At 35.4% G+C, this 15,835-nt stretch overlaps 3 protein-coding genes across 3 annotated transcripts; 1 reads left to right on the top strand and 2 right to left on the bottom strand.

Annotated features, from left to right (window-relative positions):
- Positions 1–430: 430 nt before the first annotated feature.
- LOC132310292 (calcium-binding protein KRP1-like) lies at positions 431–1,192 on the bottom strand. Its single transcript, XM_059808479.1, has one exon. It carries the CDS (start codon positions 1,028–1,030, stop codon positions 656–658), a length of 375 nt encoding a protein of 124 aa, XP_059664462.1. The 5' UTR covers positions 1,031–1,192; the 3' UTR covers positions 431–655.
- A 4,508-nt stretch (positions 1,193–5,700) lies between these two features.
- On the top strand, positions 5,701–7,079 carry LOC132307315 (uncharacterized). The gene is made up of 2 exons (XM_059805035.1): positions 5,701–6,263; positions 6,539–7,079. The coding sequence occupies exons 1-2, from the start codon at positions 5,766–5,768 to the stop codon at positions 6,863–6,865; spliced, it is 825 nt and encodes a 274-aa protein (XP_059661018.1). The 5' UTR covers positions 5,701–5,765; the 3' UTR covers positions 6,866–7,079.
- A 2,109-nt stretch (positions 7,080–9,188) lies between these two features.
- On the bottom strand, positions 9,189–15,806 carry LOC132307316 (frataxin, mitochondrial). The gene is made up of 5 exons (XM_059805036.1): positions 15,503–15,806; positions 13,342–13,414; positions 12,636–12,683; positions 12,453–12,547; positions 9,189–9,516 (listed from the first exon to the last, which is right to left on the bottom strand). Exons 1-5 carry the CDS (start codon positions 15,748–15,750, stop codon positions 9,387–9,389), a joined length of 594 nt encoding a protein of 197 aa, XP_059661019.1. The 5' UTR covers positions 15,751–15,806; the 3' UTR covers positions 9,189–9,386.
- Positions 15,807–15,835: the final 29 nt, after the last annotated feature.

Here is a 15,835-nt window from a genome sequence, read left to right as displayed (position 1 = left end):
TTTCAACATGGACCCGTCTCAAAAGTTTAATGGCTCAATTTTGACCCAAAATTTGTTTGATCAAACTAAATTTTCAACCTTGGGGATGATGACGATTTTGGAGACCATTTGAACGGCTGAAAGCCCAAAAGGGTATCCAACCCTTTAACGTTGATGTTTGTCATTTGGTGTATGCAATTACAGGACACTCATTAATAATGTCTCAGATTTATTCTCTACATTTTGTGTTTATATCAGCCAATTTTACTTTTCTTTCTCACACTCCACTCCAATAACAATTTTTGGCGTTTCACCACCATAATGGTAAAATTTTACAAGTTTATTGTATATTAATAAGTGAAATTTAATCAACCACAAGGACACAACGAAATCATTAGGGGAGAGGATTCAAAGATAACCAAATCAATACACAATCACACACCCAAAGAGAGAAGAAGAGAAATTAAAAAACCCACTTATTTTATTTCAGTACATGACCATATATTCTCGTCTCTGTTTCAACATGAACAAAACCAATAAAACTCAAAATGTTATTTTCCAAAACAAAAACAAATCAATTGAAGAAGGAACAACGTGCAAAAAGATAAAAATCAATTTCCAAATCAAAAACAACGTTCCTATTCCTTCTTAGTAACAGTTAGTGCGACCATTGTGACTATGATTTCCCGTCACACCAAGAACTATGGAGTTCCTGTTGCATAGCATGTTGAAGCCAAGCCTCAGACTCCTTCATCAGATCAGGACTCAATCTGAACATCAGAACACAAAACTCCATCTGATTGAGCGCCCCGTCACCGTCCGTATCGCCTTCCCTCACCATGCTCATCAGCTCTTCGTCTCCCAAATCCTGCAACCCAAGAAGAGCAGAGTTCTTCTTCAAGCTCTCAAAAGTGATCAGTCCTTTGTCTCTGTCCATCAACAATCGAAACCCATTACACAGCTCTCTTATCAGACCCTCTCCCCCCAACTTATCGGCCATCATCGGCAGCAAATCTTCAAACTCACCAGCGGTACCCTTTCTCCCTGCCATTTCTTGAGATTATAATCTTTTTAGAGAGAGAGATGGTGGTGGGGATGGTCTTGGGGGAGGTACAGGAGAGATTAATATAAGGGGATAGGAGTTAGGGGAGCTCAAATTGACGACAACCCATGTACAGACAGATAATGACGGTCGGCTTTGGTTCTTACAGACTGCAATTGCCTGTGTGTTTCGTAGAAGCGGCCCTGTCACACTGTCAGGGGTATTTTGGTCATTTTATTTTGGTTTTTATCATATTCTCAATCCTTTGACTTTGTCTATAAAGCAGCCGGCAAATTGGTTTCAAAATGTAAACTCAATTCACATAGTATGAAACGTTGTTGTTGGCTTGGTTTTGTGGTCCTTCTAGTCTCGGATTTGTGGTGGGAAGACTCACCAAGAAGTTGGATTCTCTGTGATAGTTATTGAAGTTCTATGTGAATTTTGGATGAAATTGGTTGTAAATTTGACTAATTGAATTGTTTTTAATTTTTAAAAAAAATTTGTTTTTTGGGTAAATGTTTGATGCACATAAAATTGAAGATTGCATATATCCAATAATAAATTATGAAATATTTTAATAAGTTTGATTATCATCAAAAATAAAATAAAATCACATTAATAATTTTTTTTCCTTTTATCATTAGTATTATTTTTTACTAATCGCAATTATTTTTTAAATTTTTGGTGAGGGATTTGTTGAAAGTATTATTGATTATACAAATTGGTCTTTGAAACAAAAGCAAGAATATTTGATGGTATGGCATATGCACAATCCTTTGAAGAATAATCTAAATTATAAAAAAATAAAAAATAAAATTGCTAAGATATGTTATGACATATTAGATGCAAGTTCTGTACCACATTCGGACTATTCTAGAATGGTAAACCCTACTTTTAATCTTTATTATTTAGGACCCATCCAAAATATATGTCGTATGTTGTTCAAAGGACAAATCAGAAAAATACCTAGCCTTAGACATTATCATATATTATAGTCATTGTTTAGACTCGAAGTTCAGAGCATATTAAATTGGGAATTAAAAAAAAAAAAAACCTTGAATATTGACAGCATTTAAAAGGATTTTCTTTTTTCAAAGGAAAAAGATGAATGTCACACCGTGTACCTCATGACATTCAATAAAAATTATAGAACACTCCATCAAGAAAAGTATGGCTATGGATTGGAGACAAGATATTCTGCAAAGTAGAACTTTCTGAAGAAAGATTGCTTTCTTCTGGGAAATTTCGATGGACGGTTGTGGTTCCTAAAGTCATACTTATAACACATGGAAGCAAAGGTATGAGATTGTCAAAGTCTGAGTTGACACGTGGCAAATTTTTACATAAGACTTGCTATATATCAATTCTTTTATACCATGATTATCAGCCACTTTCTGTGGAATGATTGCCCAGGTCAATTCTAATGAAAAGGTATTACAACGTTTAAGTGGAAATCACTATCTTTTAAATACTTTGGCTAAAAATCAATTCAAGGTGGACATGTGACTTGATAAAAGGACCACAACTATAACCATTTGCACCATAATCATCGGTCACTTTCCAATGAAAAGTTGTTGTGGCCGATTCCAATGAAAGGCTGATATGCACACGTGGCAGCTAAGGAAACAAGCGGTTATATGCAAGTGGAAAATCATAGGACACGTGGCAGTTTAGGAAGCAAACGGTTACATGTAAGTGGAAAGTCATGGAACACGTGGTAGCTAAGGAAACAAGCGGTTACATGCAAGTGGAAAGTCATGAGACACTTGGTAGCCTAGGAAGCGAGTGGTTATATTCAAGTGGAAAGTCATGGAACATATGGCAGTTTAGGAAGCGAGCACTTACATGCAAGTTACCATTACTAAATTCTATAAATAAGGCATGCTATTGTTACTTAGAAGGCCTGTTCAACACACAACACAAATTACAACATAATTTTCAATACAAATTCTCTTTTTATTACAATGTACTTTCAACATGTTTAGCCTAAGCCCCATTCTTTACTTTACACTAGATAATTTTACATTTCAGTCAATTACTTGCAGAAGTAGTTCTTTCCTTACTAGCCAAATAGCAGTCCTGAAGTCATTTTTCAAAGACAAAAAGAACCCTGAGGTGTTCATTTCAGATCTCATCGCAATCGCCTGGTCTTGCAATCTTTCTTTTGGAATATTATTTGAATCTCTCTTTAGAACTATAACAGTTCCAGGCACGGCCATCCGGTTCCATCGGAACTAACCATTTTTACAGGCCAAACACTCACATTAACATTTTTGCAATTCATCGCAAATGACGAGGATTATCGTGTTTATGAAAAAGGTAAAGATCACTTCACATTTGATAGAATTGTTCTTCGTGTTATATTTCGCCTTGCAACTATGCAGAATATCCTACTATATATATACACACACAAACAAAATATGAAAAAAAATCATGAATCACAAATAATCTCGCAAAGAACATATCTATATCATGTTTATGTGTAGTTTTTAAATGCTTGCATCTTATATTTCTTAAACGTTCAAAATTTGAAAGTAATTTTTTTAATATATTTTTTAACACGTATATGAAACTTTTGGGAAACCTCAGCCACGCATTTTTTTTTTTCCTTTGGGTAAGTGTGGTCATAAGATTGTTGCTGAAAAATAAATAATAAAATAATAAAAAATTATGATGATGATGATTTTTTTTTTTTTTTTTTTTTTTGTTGAATGGGTAAGCTATGATGATGATTGTTGCTTCTCTTTATTTTCTTATTTCTGTTGGTTTTTTTAGATTTCAGAACTTCTTTGGATGGATACGCGCTTGTGTGCCATAAATACCTTTTGGCATATCCAGTTTCAAAGCCAATAATTTCTTCTTCATTCAGGCGTACCTGAACTTCAAACCTTGATTCACGACTGAATAGCATTTCCTGTTACAGTTTGAGCAGCAAAAGGTGTACCCCTAAACCCACAACTACCGGCGGACATATGGAGGCCTTTGGATGGGCCCATATGGAGGCCTAAAGTTCGGCCTTATCGTTGTTCATGCTGAGAAACAAGCCATGAATCCGAGGGCAAGGCCCAGACCTGGTCCAGGGTGATTCATACGCTGCCTCCTTCTTTATTGGGCCGTGTCTGGAGTCTGTCCAAAGAAATTTAGGCCGGACCTAGGACCCACGGACTAATTTAACACCATTGGTGGAAGCGGTCAAACTTTGTTTGTCCAGAGTCAAAATAACTAAATGTCTGATAAATGATGCCATGGACATTAAGACTAAATTAACTCGTCTTTCCTTTCCTAATAAGGTCAATAATATGTGAGTGTTACATAAGTATTTCCCTTATAAGTATATATTACTTTTTGTATGAGATGAGATTTGTTATAAGTTGTGCTTGTGTTTTTGTCGTGATTATTTATAAATATTGAGACTGTAAAAATATTGGTACAATTTTGCTTTAAAAATATTGTATCAAAATTTATTTACAATAAATTATACAAATCAATCAAAATTTTAGATTTACTTTTTTTTATCGAATTAAACAATCATATTTAACCATCTCATATAATTTTATTTTATACTATTTTGTTCTCATTTTTATTTTTTCTTTTTCTGTGAAATCATTTTAATATTAGCTATATGACGATGTAATTTGTGTTTATTTTTCTATTCAAAATATAGTAACTTCAAAGGATAACTCAAGACACCTCATATCAGCATTGTATTTTCATGTTACAAACTTGTAAACACAAATCTTCATCTAATAATTAGAGGTCAACACGAACAAATATTTTTTTCGGTGGAATAGTAATTTATGTCCAATCTAGTTTGGGATTCACATTATAAAAAAGTTGAAATGTATAGCAAATATCCCAACATTTTTATAAAATACATCACAAATTTGACGGATCCAACTAGAGATAATTTTCTTCGAAGCCGAACTCAAGTATAATCTTTTTCTTAAAAAGCCAACCAAAACAAAATGAAATTAGGATATATATATATATATATTCACTTGGAATGTGAAAGATAATTAAAATTATTATATAGATATAAGTTTAAGTATTTCGGAATTAAAAATCATTGTATCAAAAGTTGAAAGTAGTTGTTTCTTGTTAGAACTTAGAATCACTGGCTAATTGAGTTACGGCAAAGAAACAATAATAAAACAAAATAAAACATGTTATACTTTTAATAATAACAAGCAACACTTGGACCCGGATCTTTTACGGTTTTCAGTGGCCTTAAAACTGGTGGTTCCGGTTCGCTTGGGCATCACCAAAATCACGGAGGCCCCACTTTGCGCGTCCACTCTCGCCAGATCAGTTGCAATCACGTGGCTTGATCAACCATATCACGCCACATAAGCGAATCAGAATCTAACCGCCATGTGGACGACAGGTCACGAATCGTATCCATAGAAAATATCCTGCACGAACCAAGGAAACAAAATCCCCCGACGACGAACCTACACCACACAACCCCTTGTTCCCTGTCGAACCAACACCTGGCAATAAATTCGACAGGCTAGGACCTTGCTTTGGACACAAAGCCCCAGGTCTGGACAATTCGTATAAATCAATATAATGACAAATCTACCCCTTTAGAACCGTACCATAGTAGAAGGTAATTTCGTAGTTTTTAGACAAAGCAGGGTGGTTTCGTATTCTATTGCAAGTTGCCCTTTCTCAATTACGTCTTCTCCTCGTTCAGAGAGAAAGGAAAAGCAAAGGGAAAGGAAATTGGGACTTTGAAATAGAAATGAAGAAGAGCTGTGAACTCTGCAAGTTTCCGGCGAGATTGTACTGCGAGTCCGATCAGGCGAGTTTGTGTTGGGACTGTGACGCCAAGGTTCACTTCGCCAACTTCCTGGTGGCGAGGCATTCCAGGAGCCTTCTCTGCCACGTCTGTCAATCTCCGACCGCCTGGACCGCGTGTGGTTCCAAGCTCGGGAAAACAATATCGGTGTGCGAGACTTGTGCTGATGGAGGAGGAAGGAGAGAGGAAGAAGAGAGCGAAGGAGATAATGTTGATGAAACTGATACCGAAGACGAATACGAAGATGAAGATGAAGATGAAGAAGATGATGATGATGATGAGGAAGACGGAGAGAATCAGGTTGTGCCGTGGTCGTCTACGATGCAGCCTCCGGCTGCGAGTTGCTCGAGCAGCGAAGAGTCCTCTTGCAGGTTCAATAATGGCGATCGAGATGTTTCTTCGAAACGAATGCGCGAGAATGATTCAGATCTTCACTCCAATGTAAGAATTTTCTCTCAATCTCTTGCATTTTCTGCTTTGATTTGACATTTTTCTGTAGTACGAACAGATCTAACTGCTTAATTAGGTTTATTTGAAACATGTTTGAATTTTGACTTGTAATTCTTCGTTTTCTACATTCAGTCATAGCCGTTTCAACGATCGCATTTTAAGCCTTGAAATGCGCAATTATTACGATTTAATCTGTCTCTTCTTTTTTTTAATCTTAATCTACAACACATTGGAGACTTAACGGTGACGATTTTGTGTTATTGTAGGACGATGATGAAGGCAGCTCATCTTCTCGACGTAATAGTCCGTCGTCGGAGGCGGCGGTGGAGGCAGCTGTGTCCGGAGGAGAAGGAGCGGCTGCTTTTGCCGAAACAACGAGGCCAATGAAAAGCCGAAGAATTGAGCAAAATGAGTCGGGGCGTGTTGGGCAGGCATCGGTGGGTTCGACGGCGGCGATCGTGGAGTCGCTCAAGAAATTCGGTCAACAAGACGCGACTTCCAGCGACAAAGTGCCCGCTGCTGCGATTGCTGGTATCTGTGAACTTAGCAAGAGTCCGAGAGCCGTTGATTTCGATTATTCCGAGTCTTCGTAACGTCCGATCAGATGTAGTTTAATCCATAATTAACCTTCTATTAGCTTGCTAACAAACAAAGCAACGATATCGATTAATTTAGCTTAACCATTGTGTCTTTAACTTCATATGTACACATATATATGTATTTTTAAAACAGAGATTTCATTTGATCTCTCTCATTTGGAATTAGATCACAAAAGTCATCAATTACCGTGTTGGGGTTTTTGTATAATTTTGGGCACTTGGTGTTGTGTTTGTTAAATTTTCTTTTGCTAGAAATATAAATTATGATTGAACACTTGTCAGTTTGGTAGAAAGTGTGTAGACAATAAAACAAACCAAAAAATAGTTCATACAAACAAAACTGTATCTAGGAATGTTAGAAAATGTCACTCGTTATCTTTCTTTGTTTTCTCTAATGGATAGACTGAAATTAATTAATTAAAGACTATACTATAGATTAACATCATAGATATATTTTATGCAATCCTAATCCATAAAAAGGGTGGGGACATATACAAGATAGAATTAGAAACTGGCATTTCCACAAACAAAGGCATCCTAAGCAATCCAACTTTTAGTCTCATCATCTCTTCCAACACATGATAAGATTCTTATATGTTTTTTGGTAATTACTTTAAATATATAGATACATATTATATTTACTAATTTGATAATTAAAAGCCACTAAACACTATCAAAGCAACCTTCTAAGTTGTAAGGGTGTTTCTTGATCACCACCAATTACAGAAAATGGTGGTTTGTGGGAAGTTGGGGGTAAACATAAGCGGTCATAATATGAATGAATATGAGGAGGTGGGACCACCGTGCGGGGGTTAGATCGAAGAGAGGAGAAGAGAAGAATGTGGTGGAGCTTTAATGTAGTGTGTGACTGTGTGTTTCCAACTTTAGCTAAGCAGGTTGTGGCGTGTCACTCTACATAGCCTCACAAACAAATGCATGAACCTGCAAGCAAGAAAGCCCCATCAATTCCATTCTTCCTTTCAAAATCACTTGTTTCTTCAGCCTGCTTTTGTGTTTCCTCGCATACAAACCAAGTGTGCGATGCTTTTTTTTTAATGCTTTTTCTGCCTCATAATATTCTTTTACTTTTACCCTACTCTCTCCCTCCCTGTGTGCATAGTGATATAGTTTACCACACAAATCACAAGAAACCTATCAAATATTGACTTCATGGGTGGCTCTGGTTGCAGCTTCAAATGATTTTATTTTATTTTATATATATATATATTCCCAACGTGGCTGCAGCTTTAAATAATAGGCTAACCTATTAAGGAACAATAATAATAATAATAGGCTAACTTTGGCCTACAGCCAAACACTACATAATTTCCTCTCCTGTTCCGGGGGATGGCGCCAATGTTGGTTGACTTCGTTCCGGAAATTGATGGGTCTGTTTGTCGTGTCTTTATTTATTTATTTATTTTTTCTCGGTTGGGTGTTATTTTATTATCATAGGTATGGGAGAAATTTATAGTTTTCTTTTCTTCTCTCACCTTGACCTATATTGTGGAATTTCAGACTCATATCATTTCATTCAGTACTGAATTTTTTTTTATTTCACTTTCCTGAGTAAATAATATCTAGTGACTATATATCCAGTAGGTAGATGATTCTCTTTATCACTATAAGTACTATTATAAACCAAATTTAACTTCAATCTTGTCATATATTTTGAATGAAATTAAGCCACATTATGTGGCCGGCATCACATCGAATGGGGTAGCAGCGATTTCAACTTTATTGAAACAAGAAACAGTAGAAATTATTGTATTCTTAACCAGAAAATATAAAATAATGCATACATAGCTTAAAACGACTTTGAAGGTTGTGGTTGAGGGACTTTCTCATCGATCATCATCCCCAAATGCTCATTGGTCTTCCAACTGTATCATTTAGTTTCAATTGCTTATTTCAATAATAAATTGAGTGTGGGGTTGTTTATGGGATAGAATTTATCAGGGACCATACGTTGAAATAATAAATAATTGCTTTGGGTGAGAAGGGAATGGAATCATAGACTAACTTCTTGTGGTGGAAAGTTGTCGATGTTATGAGAGGAAAGGAATTGAGTATGTGGCTGGTGTTGTGTCATTCTTAACCATCGTGAAGATATTATTTGGGCTGTCTTTCGGTTCATCTTTGGATTCTCACCCTCGGCGTCATCTCATTATGCCTGAAAGCGACACAAAGCCATTCACCGTGTCCATATTTTAGTGGTTGTAATTGTGACATTTCGAATCGTGCTGTAACAACATCATTGGACAGCTACGAAGATCCATCGCACGTGTGCATATTTAGGTTGGAAGCTTGGACTCCATTACCAGAAAGACCATATAAGCACCAATGTGAACAGGAACTCCCAAAATCAGTACAACCATGAAGTTTCCATTTAAAATCAGAACAAGGGCAAGTTAAAAAAGCAACCCAGTGAAGAAGAAAAACATGCGAAGCTAATGATGATCAACATGAACTCATGAAGACACTCCACAGCATGTTACACCACACCCATAATGGTTCAAGAAAGACTGATGGGTTCGCCACATAGTTGCTCCAACTCGATTTCTAAAAGTTCGGATAAATTTGCATGTTTCCGCCTGTAGACCCAAGCTTGAGCATCTCCATCCCAATCAAACCTAGCTGGACCACTACACGATGAAAAAATAAAAACTTCAGACATTGTCTCAGAAAGGAATAAGAGCACAAAAGTCTCATTAGTCATCGCCAAATATTTTTATATTATTAAACAAGGGGTGGTAAAGAGATGCAAATAGCCTTCACTGAGACACAACAAAAAGCACAAAGAACATCTAGTAGACTAGTACCGAAGCACTTGTTTGATCAAGATTCACATTACACAGGATCATATGTGAATCCATGTCTATAATTTTCTACCTCAAATACATCCGCATTACAACTGCTCAAGAACAGGCTTTTGTAGGTTTAATAAAAAAGCAAAAAGAACAGTCTTATTCTTCAACCATGCTAGTTCAACCTCAGATAATTGAAATAAAACTTTGCTTAATTGAAATCGTTCAACAACCAATCAAAATTGGTCTCTGGCAATTCTGTACATTATTTACCTTAGGTCATACTATTTTGTTGTCACAGCTCAACAGTTTGCTAACACCAAAACAGCATCTCTGATTGGAAATTCTTAATACTATTCCTTCAACGAAGTTTAACAAGAGTTATTTTTTTATGTTTGTACATATTAGTTTAGATATCATTATAAACACATATGCCTATATAAATTTATATATATTATCCCACAGTAATTTTGGGGACTCTGCATAGTCATGTTTTATTTCTCATAATTATAATTCCTACCTTCAACAGAAGTTATCAAGGAACCACAGACATCCTTCTGTGCGCCTCGTGACTCGTTTCAGTACAAAGCATAAAGTGCTCATGGAATAAAGAAGTTTTAAACTCATTTTTTGCTCCTTAGGGAAAAAAAAGAACCAAAAAAATAAAAAAATATCATACTGCACCGGGCTATTAACAATTGTGCTAACGTGATCTAAACAGGTGCCAATCATATGAAAACAATGCCTGTTGAATATTTCAAAAACACAAATTTAAAAGATGCAAACCTCATACTCCAACAATCTACCACAAAACAAAGAAAGAAAGAAAGCTGTTGGTCTCAGCCTCCACAGAAAAGCACTAGACCCCACATTCATAGCCAATCAACAAGGATTGCTTCACCAGGGAATATACAGAAGAAAAACTCAGTATAGAAACTAGAAAGTACGAAATCCTACTCCATAATCATGATTTTGAAGAATCCGTGGGCTCATCATATGTCCAGGTAATTATAAGACATACCAAAGTGGAGTCATTTACAAGATAAGAATCAAACTTCTCTCATAATATGCACTTCCAACATATATTCTATGCATGTCTGATTACCACTTGGAAATTTTAGTAGTGTCTACGATCTTGAGGGGCAGTCATTATATCCTTTAGGCTTTGCTGATATTAACCCAGGTTCTAATCTCAGGTTAACAAGTTAATAAAACAAGAAGTTCATTATCACTCTAATTGCATTGGTGTTGATTACAGAAGCCCAAAGTCATTGATTGAGATGCACTACATGTTTCAGCCACTAATATTTGGAAAAGTAAGTCTGTTAACATGAAAATGACTATATGATCCGTAACACAAGCTCCCCTTCCAACCTACATATTCATGGTACTAAAAAGGGTAGCCTAGGTTCTTTTCACAAATTTAAACTAAAACATCAAACATTTTAAAACGATTTAGGGATTTAGCCTAGCAGTTTTCTTTTTGTTTTTTTCTTCTTATTGTATTTGCAAACACATTCAATCTCTAATTTTTTTCACTAGCACACCGTAGATTCACAGTTATCTTTTGTAATACATAATTTTACTTAATAACAATGCTCTACTAATTAAGAAAACGGACTCCCCTTCATAGGCATTAAACAACACTACATACTTTTCAATTTTGAAAAAAGGAGGAAAATACAATGAAATGGCCAATGCATAGAAGTGTACAGTGTAGAAGGTACTAAGCAGTACAAAGACAAGGATATGACAGAAATTTATGAACCAAGAGAGAGCACAAGGCGTAAACCATTACAAAATTATGAATCAAGAAAAGTTTTCATACATTACCTTTTAATATATCTAATATAAATGTTACCATAGGTTGGCGAAGTAATGCATGTAGAGAAGTTGTAGCATTTTACTTGTTTACACAAGTAATTATTCCAAAGTGTCTTTTATATTTTTCTTGGTCTTTCCATGCTTTTGTGTGAGCTTTGATGGATTTTAGCATACAAGAATGTTGAACCTGAATAGAACTTATCACAAAAAAAAAAAGTTGAACCTGAATAGAACCTTTTTTTTTTATTTTTTTTATTTTTAATAAGTAAGATGTATTAGAAAGTGTTCAAAAGGGGAACGCATCCCAAGAGCTGTACAAGAACCGAAAAGGCAGAAAACAAAATGGAAAAGGGGACGACCTATGGACCCAAAGACCCCATAAAGTCCATCATCTCATCAACAGATGTATAATCTCTCCCCATACCCCAACTAAAAAGAGAACAAATAATAAAAAGAGAACTGAATAGAACCTTTAATACTTAAAACTCATCCCTCCATCCATTTCGACATGCGGAACTCTTTAACTGCCAATAAATAAGTCCTACATTACCCAACTTCAGTTCCATTCTAGATACCTCCCTACAATGTCTTTTCTCCAATACATGCCATTTTTTATTTATTTTTGGTTTGGTCCAAAAGTTTCAACCTTTGCCAACCAAATTGTTACCATGTACATTTGTTTTTTTGTTAAAGTATATTAATGCCAGTCAAAACCTATCTCACATCAGTGTTACTATTTTATAATGCATATTGGGTTATTACAATGCTAAAGTAGTGATGACGGTGATGTAATTCATATGTAATTAATAAAAAAAGAACCAGAACAAGGTGGAAAGCAAAATTCTAGGGAACAACCAAGATAGTCATTATATGACACAGTCATAAAGATATCATTTAACAAATATACTCAGGCAAAAGTCCACAACTCAAAATGTAAGGGGGCTTTTCACCTCACAGGGGAAGACAGCCAAATTTGTCTATTTGGTGTTTGTTTGTTCAACACATAGGTGCCCAAACTCCCAAGCTTCAGGGTTAATACCTGGTTCTGCCAAATGCACAACACAGTTTTCTTGTAAGAAATGCCATACATCAAAAGAAATCATCACTCTTAAACAGAAATCCATCATTCTCACCCCATAGTCTATGTCAAAACCATCAATCTCGATATAGTCACCATATTCCTGCCAGGTCACAAAGAAAAGTAGGATAATTGAAAACGGAGTAATACTGACTGTCAATTACTATAGGAAATAGATTACACATTTCAAAATGTATTATGCAAAATGGCCAAAACATCAGTTTGTCAATTTATCTGCGACCTGAAATCTTCAAAAGATATACGTCAACCCAATTTTGATTTTGGAATATAAAAATAAAGTATTAATTTAATTCATTTTAACAGATAATTTTAGGGGAGACTGGATAGTGAGGGTAACAACATTTCCTGGATCAGGTGTGAAAACTAGAGGAGGGAGGACAAACAATGAGGTAAGGAGAACTTGCATAATGAGGGCTAATACCTATTGCATCTACAGTATAAGGTCATCAAGGTTGCAAAACTAAGAAGTAAGAACTATATATCATAATAATCTGCTTCAGATATTTTATTTTGTATACATCATTATAGGACCTTAAACTGACAAATAGAAAGAGTCTCAAAAGCCTGTCAGTAATTGATGTCAGGGATCACAGCATGATTGCTCTAACCACCGATGCTAACTTTCATGTCATAAACAAATCATTAAACCAAATCTTGCCATCAACATCAAGAACAACCACCAATCCTCACCAGTAAGAATAATCGCATTAACAATTCCAGAGAGAGCATCAATATATTACCTCTAACTTCTCTAGTAGATCTTGTATTGTGGAATCAGCCAGCCTGTGAAATTCATCCTCCTGCAGTACAAATCTGTTTAAATATTAATTATTAGCAAATTCACTGTAGCCCATTACGTACAAACTAATAACAGAACATATGTAGTAACAAAACTCTCATAACTAATACTCAAAGCCCCAAAGAATTTTAAATTTTCAACTGAACTCACCTAAGATTTATACCAACTATGGAAATGACGGACTACAACTCAGGACAATAAAGTATTGAAGCCTCTAATGACGATTTAAAAATATATTTGAAACACTCATGGATAAAAAAGCTGAAAATTTAAACACACTCCAATGATGTTTTGAAGTTCATCTTTTGAAACACACATCATTATTAAAATTTCCAAACTCATGTATTCCTATTTTATTGAACTTTATACAAATTACTTTATCGAATAAATCTTGGATCTTACTGATAAAACATATGCATATTGAGAGGAATAAAAGAACCAAAAATGTCTACACACACACACACACACACATATATATATATCCTTATAAATGTGATTTTCTTCATAGATTGCAAAAGGCTCAAATTCAAGCACCGTTTCAAATTTGTGGAATCAGGTAATATAACTATAACAGTCGCAGGTGATGGTCCTGGACTATCAGTCAAGGTGCAATGAGAATCAGTACCGAAAACCTTGAAATATTTTTAATCTCTAGCAAACAACATGAAAAACAATGATGCACATACTTCGATCCCAGAATGTCATGTTTGAATGTTTCTAATTGTTTTAGTATCAATTAATGAATTTAATGTTATTACCTAGAAATATATTTTACTTATTTTATTCAAACTAAACATTGTTTGACAATTTGTGAAGAACATCACACTAACTACCATCAGTATTAACTAAAAGTGCAACTAACAACTTTCCAAGTCAGAAATCATAAAAGGGAAATATCCACATATGTCAAACCCCATTGATAAAAAACCTCTTTTAAAAACTACAGTCTTCCTTTTAGCTGGAGAGAGAGATTATTGAACTTCTACAAAAAATTAAGGGAAGGATAATTTTAACAATTAAGGCTCAGTAGACATATGTTAGCAGTCAGTAGTATTCATTATTCAAAAATTATATCATACAAAATGAAAATTTTATTATTCATCTTATTTCTAACATACAATGAATTTTTTTCTAACTTATGTCAAAGCACCGGAGGGTCCACATTTTTCTCTCTCATTGTCCACCCTCCAGCTTCCACTTATCTCTCTCACTTTCTTTACAAATCCCTTTAAAAATCTTCTGCTCTGCAACAATAATGGGACAAAAGGCTTTGGAGTGTTAATGTACTCCCAGAGGAACATCCAAGAATAGCAACAAATCCTACTGTACACAAGCCAATTCTTGAGGACTGACAATTGCATCCACCAATCTTTAATTTCACTCATGCTATGTTTGGGAGCACCGAATCAGAAGCTTGGATTGGAAATGGAAATAAATTAGTTTAAAGTTTGAACCAAATTTCCTACAATTCCAAATCCAAGTTGCAGATTCGGTGCTACTGCTACCAAAGCAACATGAGTTGAAATCCGTGTACATTACCTAATTGTTTGTTTTAGAGTGTTTGAATTGACTGGAAGTGCAGGGAGGGACAAACAGAAGACTTGGGTCATGCCTCGATATTCAGAACTAGTCTAAATTAATTGTTGTTTTCCCTTCTTCTTACATGAAGTGATACTGCAACAATAACAGTACGCCTTAAGCGGAAAATGAAAATGGTGTCAGAATTCAATCACATTATAGGTTAGTTAAGCAATACCAACTAATACAACAGAAAATTATATGCATTGCATAGGAGGACTCAATAACAAAATCCCGGAAGAAATTCACGTCATTCATAAACTCCTTTTCTAATAAGTAATGATTAACTCTTAATAACTAGTCTGGTTATTGTTGAGAAATTGAAAGAAAATAATAGAAACTAAAGATACGAATCTAAGATTGAGCATAACACAAAAACTATTCAGATACCGAAACAACACTTGACTAATCACTTTCCGAACATTCTTTTTTCGTTTTTTTCTTTTTCCCCTCAGTTTTCTTAGCAACCAAACGGGCGGTAAGAGTACAAAATGAATTTAGAAGTAGAGAGAGATAATACGCACCGGTAATCGATAGGCGCTGGGCCTTCAGATTCGCCGTTGAGATTGGAAGGACGAGAGCAGAAGCTTCTAGAAGAGGTTGAGATCGGAGGTCTATCTGCAGAATTCGAAGCTTCTGGAAGGTTCATAGAGGAATAGAGGCATGATCTGCGAATCGAATAGGAAGAGGAGGAAGAAGAAGATGAAGGAGGCTTCAGGACTCGTAACAGTCTTCTTAGTAGAAGCAACTTCGTAGAAGGAGGAGAAGCCATTTTTGCCTCACCAAAACAACTCCAGCTTTGCTATCCTCTTCTCACATATGGATCCATATTGGGCTTCAAAGTGGTTGAAATGGCG

The sequence above is a fragment of the Cornus florida genome, unplaced genomic scaffold (assembly GCF_030987335.1).
Source record: "Cornus florida cultivar Cherokee Brave unplaced genomic scaffold, ASM3098733v1 CherokeeBrave_3.0.0_Hap2_Chr05, whole genome shotgun sequence".
NCBI lineage: Eukaryota > Viridiplantae > Streptophyta > Magnoliopsida > Cornales > Cornaceae > Cornus > Cornus florida.
This window is presented reverse-complemented; position numbering and strand designations above follow the sequence as displayed.

Coding starts and splice junctions, on each gene's coding strand:
- LOC132310292 (XM_059808479.1), bottom strand. CDS start 1,030: ATGGCAGGGAGAAAGGGTACCGCTGGTGAGTTTGAAGATTTGCTGCCG.
- LOC132307315 (XM_059805035.1), top strand. CDS start 5,766: ATGAAGAAGAGCTGTGAACTCTGCAAGTTTCCGGCGAGATTGTACTGC. Junction 6,264..6,538: donor ATTCAGATCTTCACTCCAAT/GTAAGAATTTTC, acceptor GTGTTATTGTAG/GACGATGATGAAGGCAGCTC.
- LOC132307316 (XM_059805036.1), bottom strand. CDS start 15,750: ATGGCTTCTCCTCCTTCTACGAAGTTGCTTCTACTAAGAAGACTGTTA. Junction 12,684..13,341: donor ATCTACTAGAGAAGTTAGAG/GTAATATATTGA, acceptor GTGACCTGGCAG/GAATATGGTGACTATATCGA. Junction 12,548..12,635: donor GTTTTGACATAGACTATGGG/GTGAGAATGATG, acceptor TGCATTTGGCAG/AACCAGGTATTAACCCTGAA.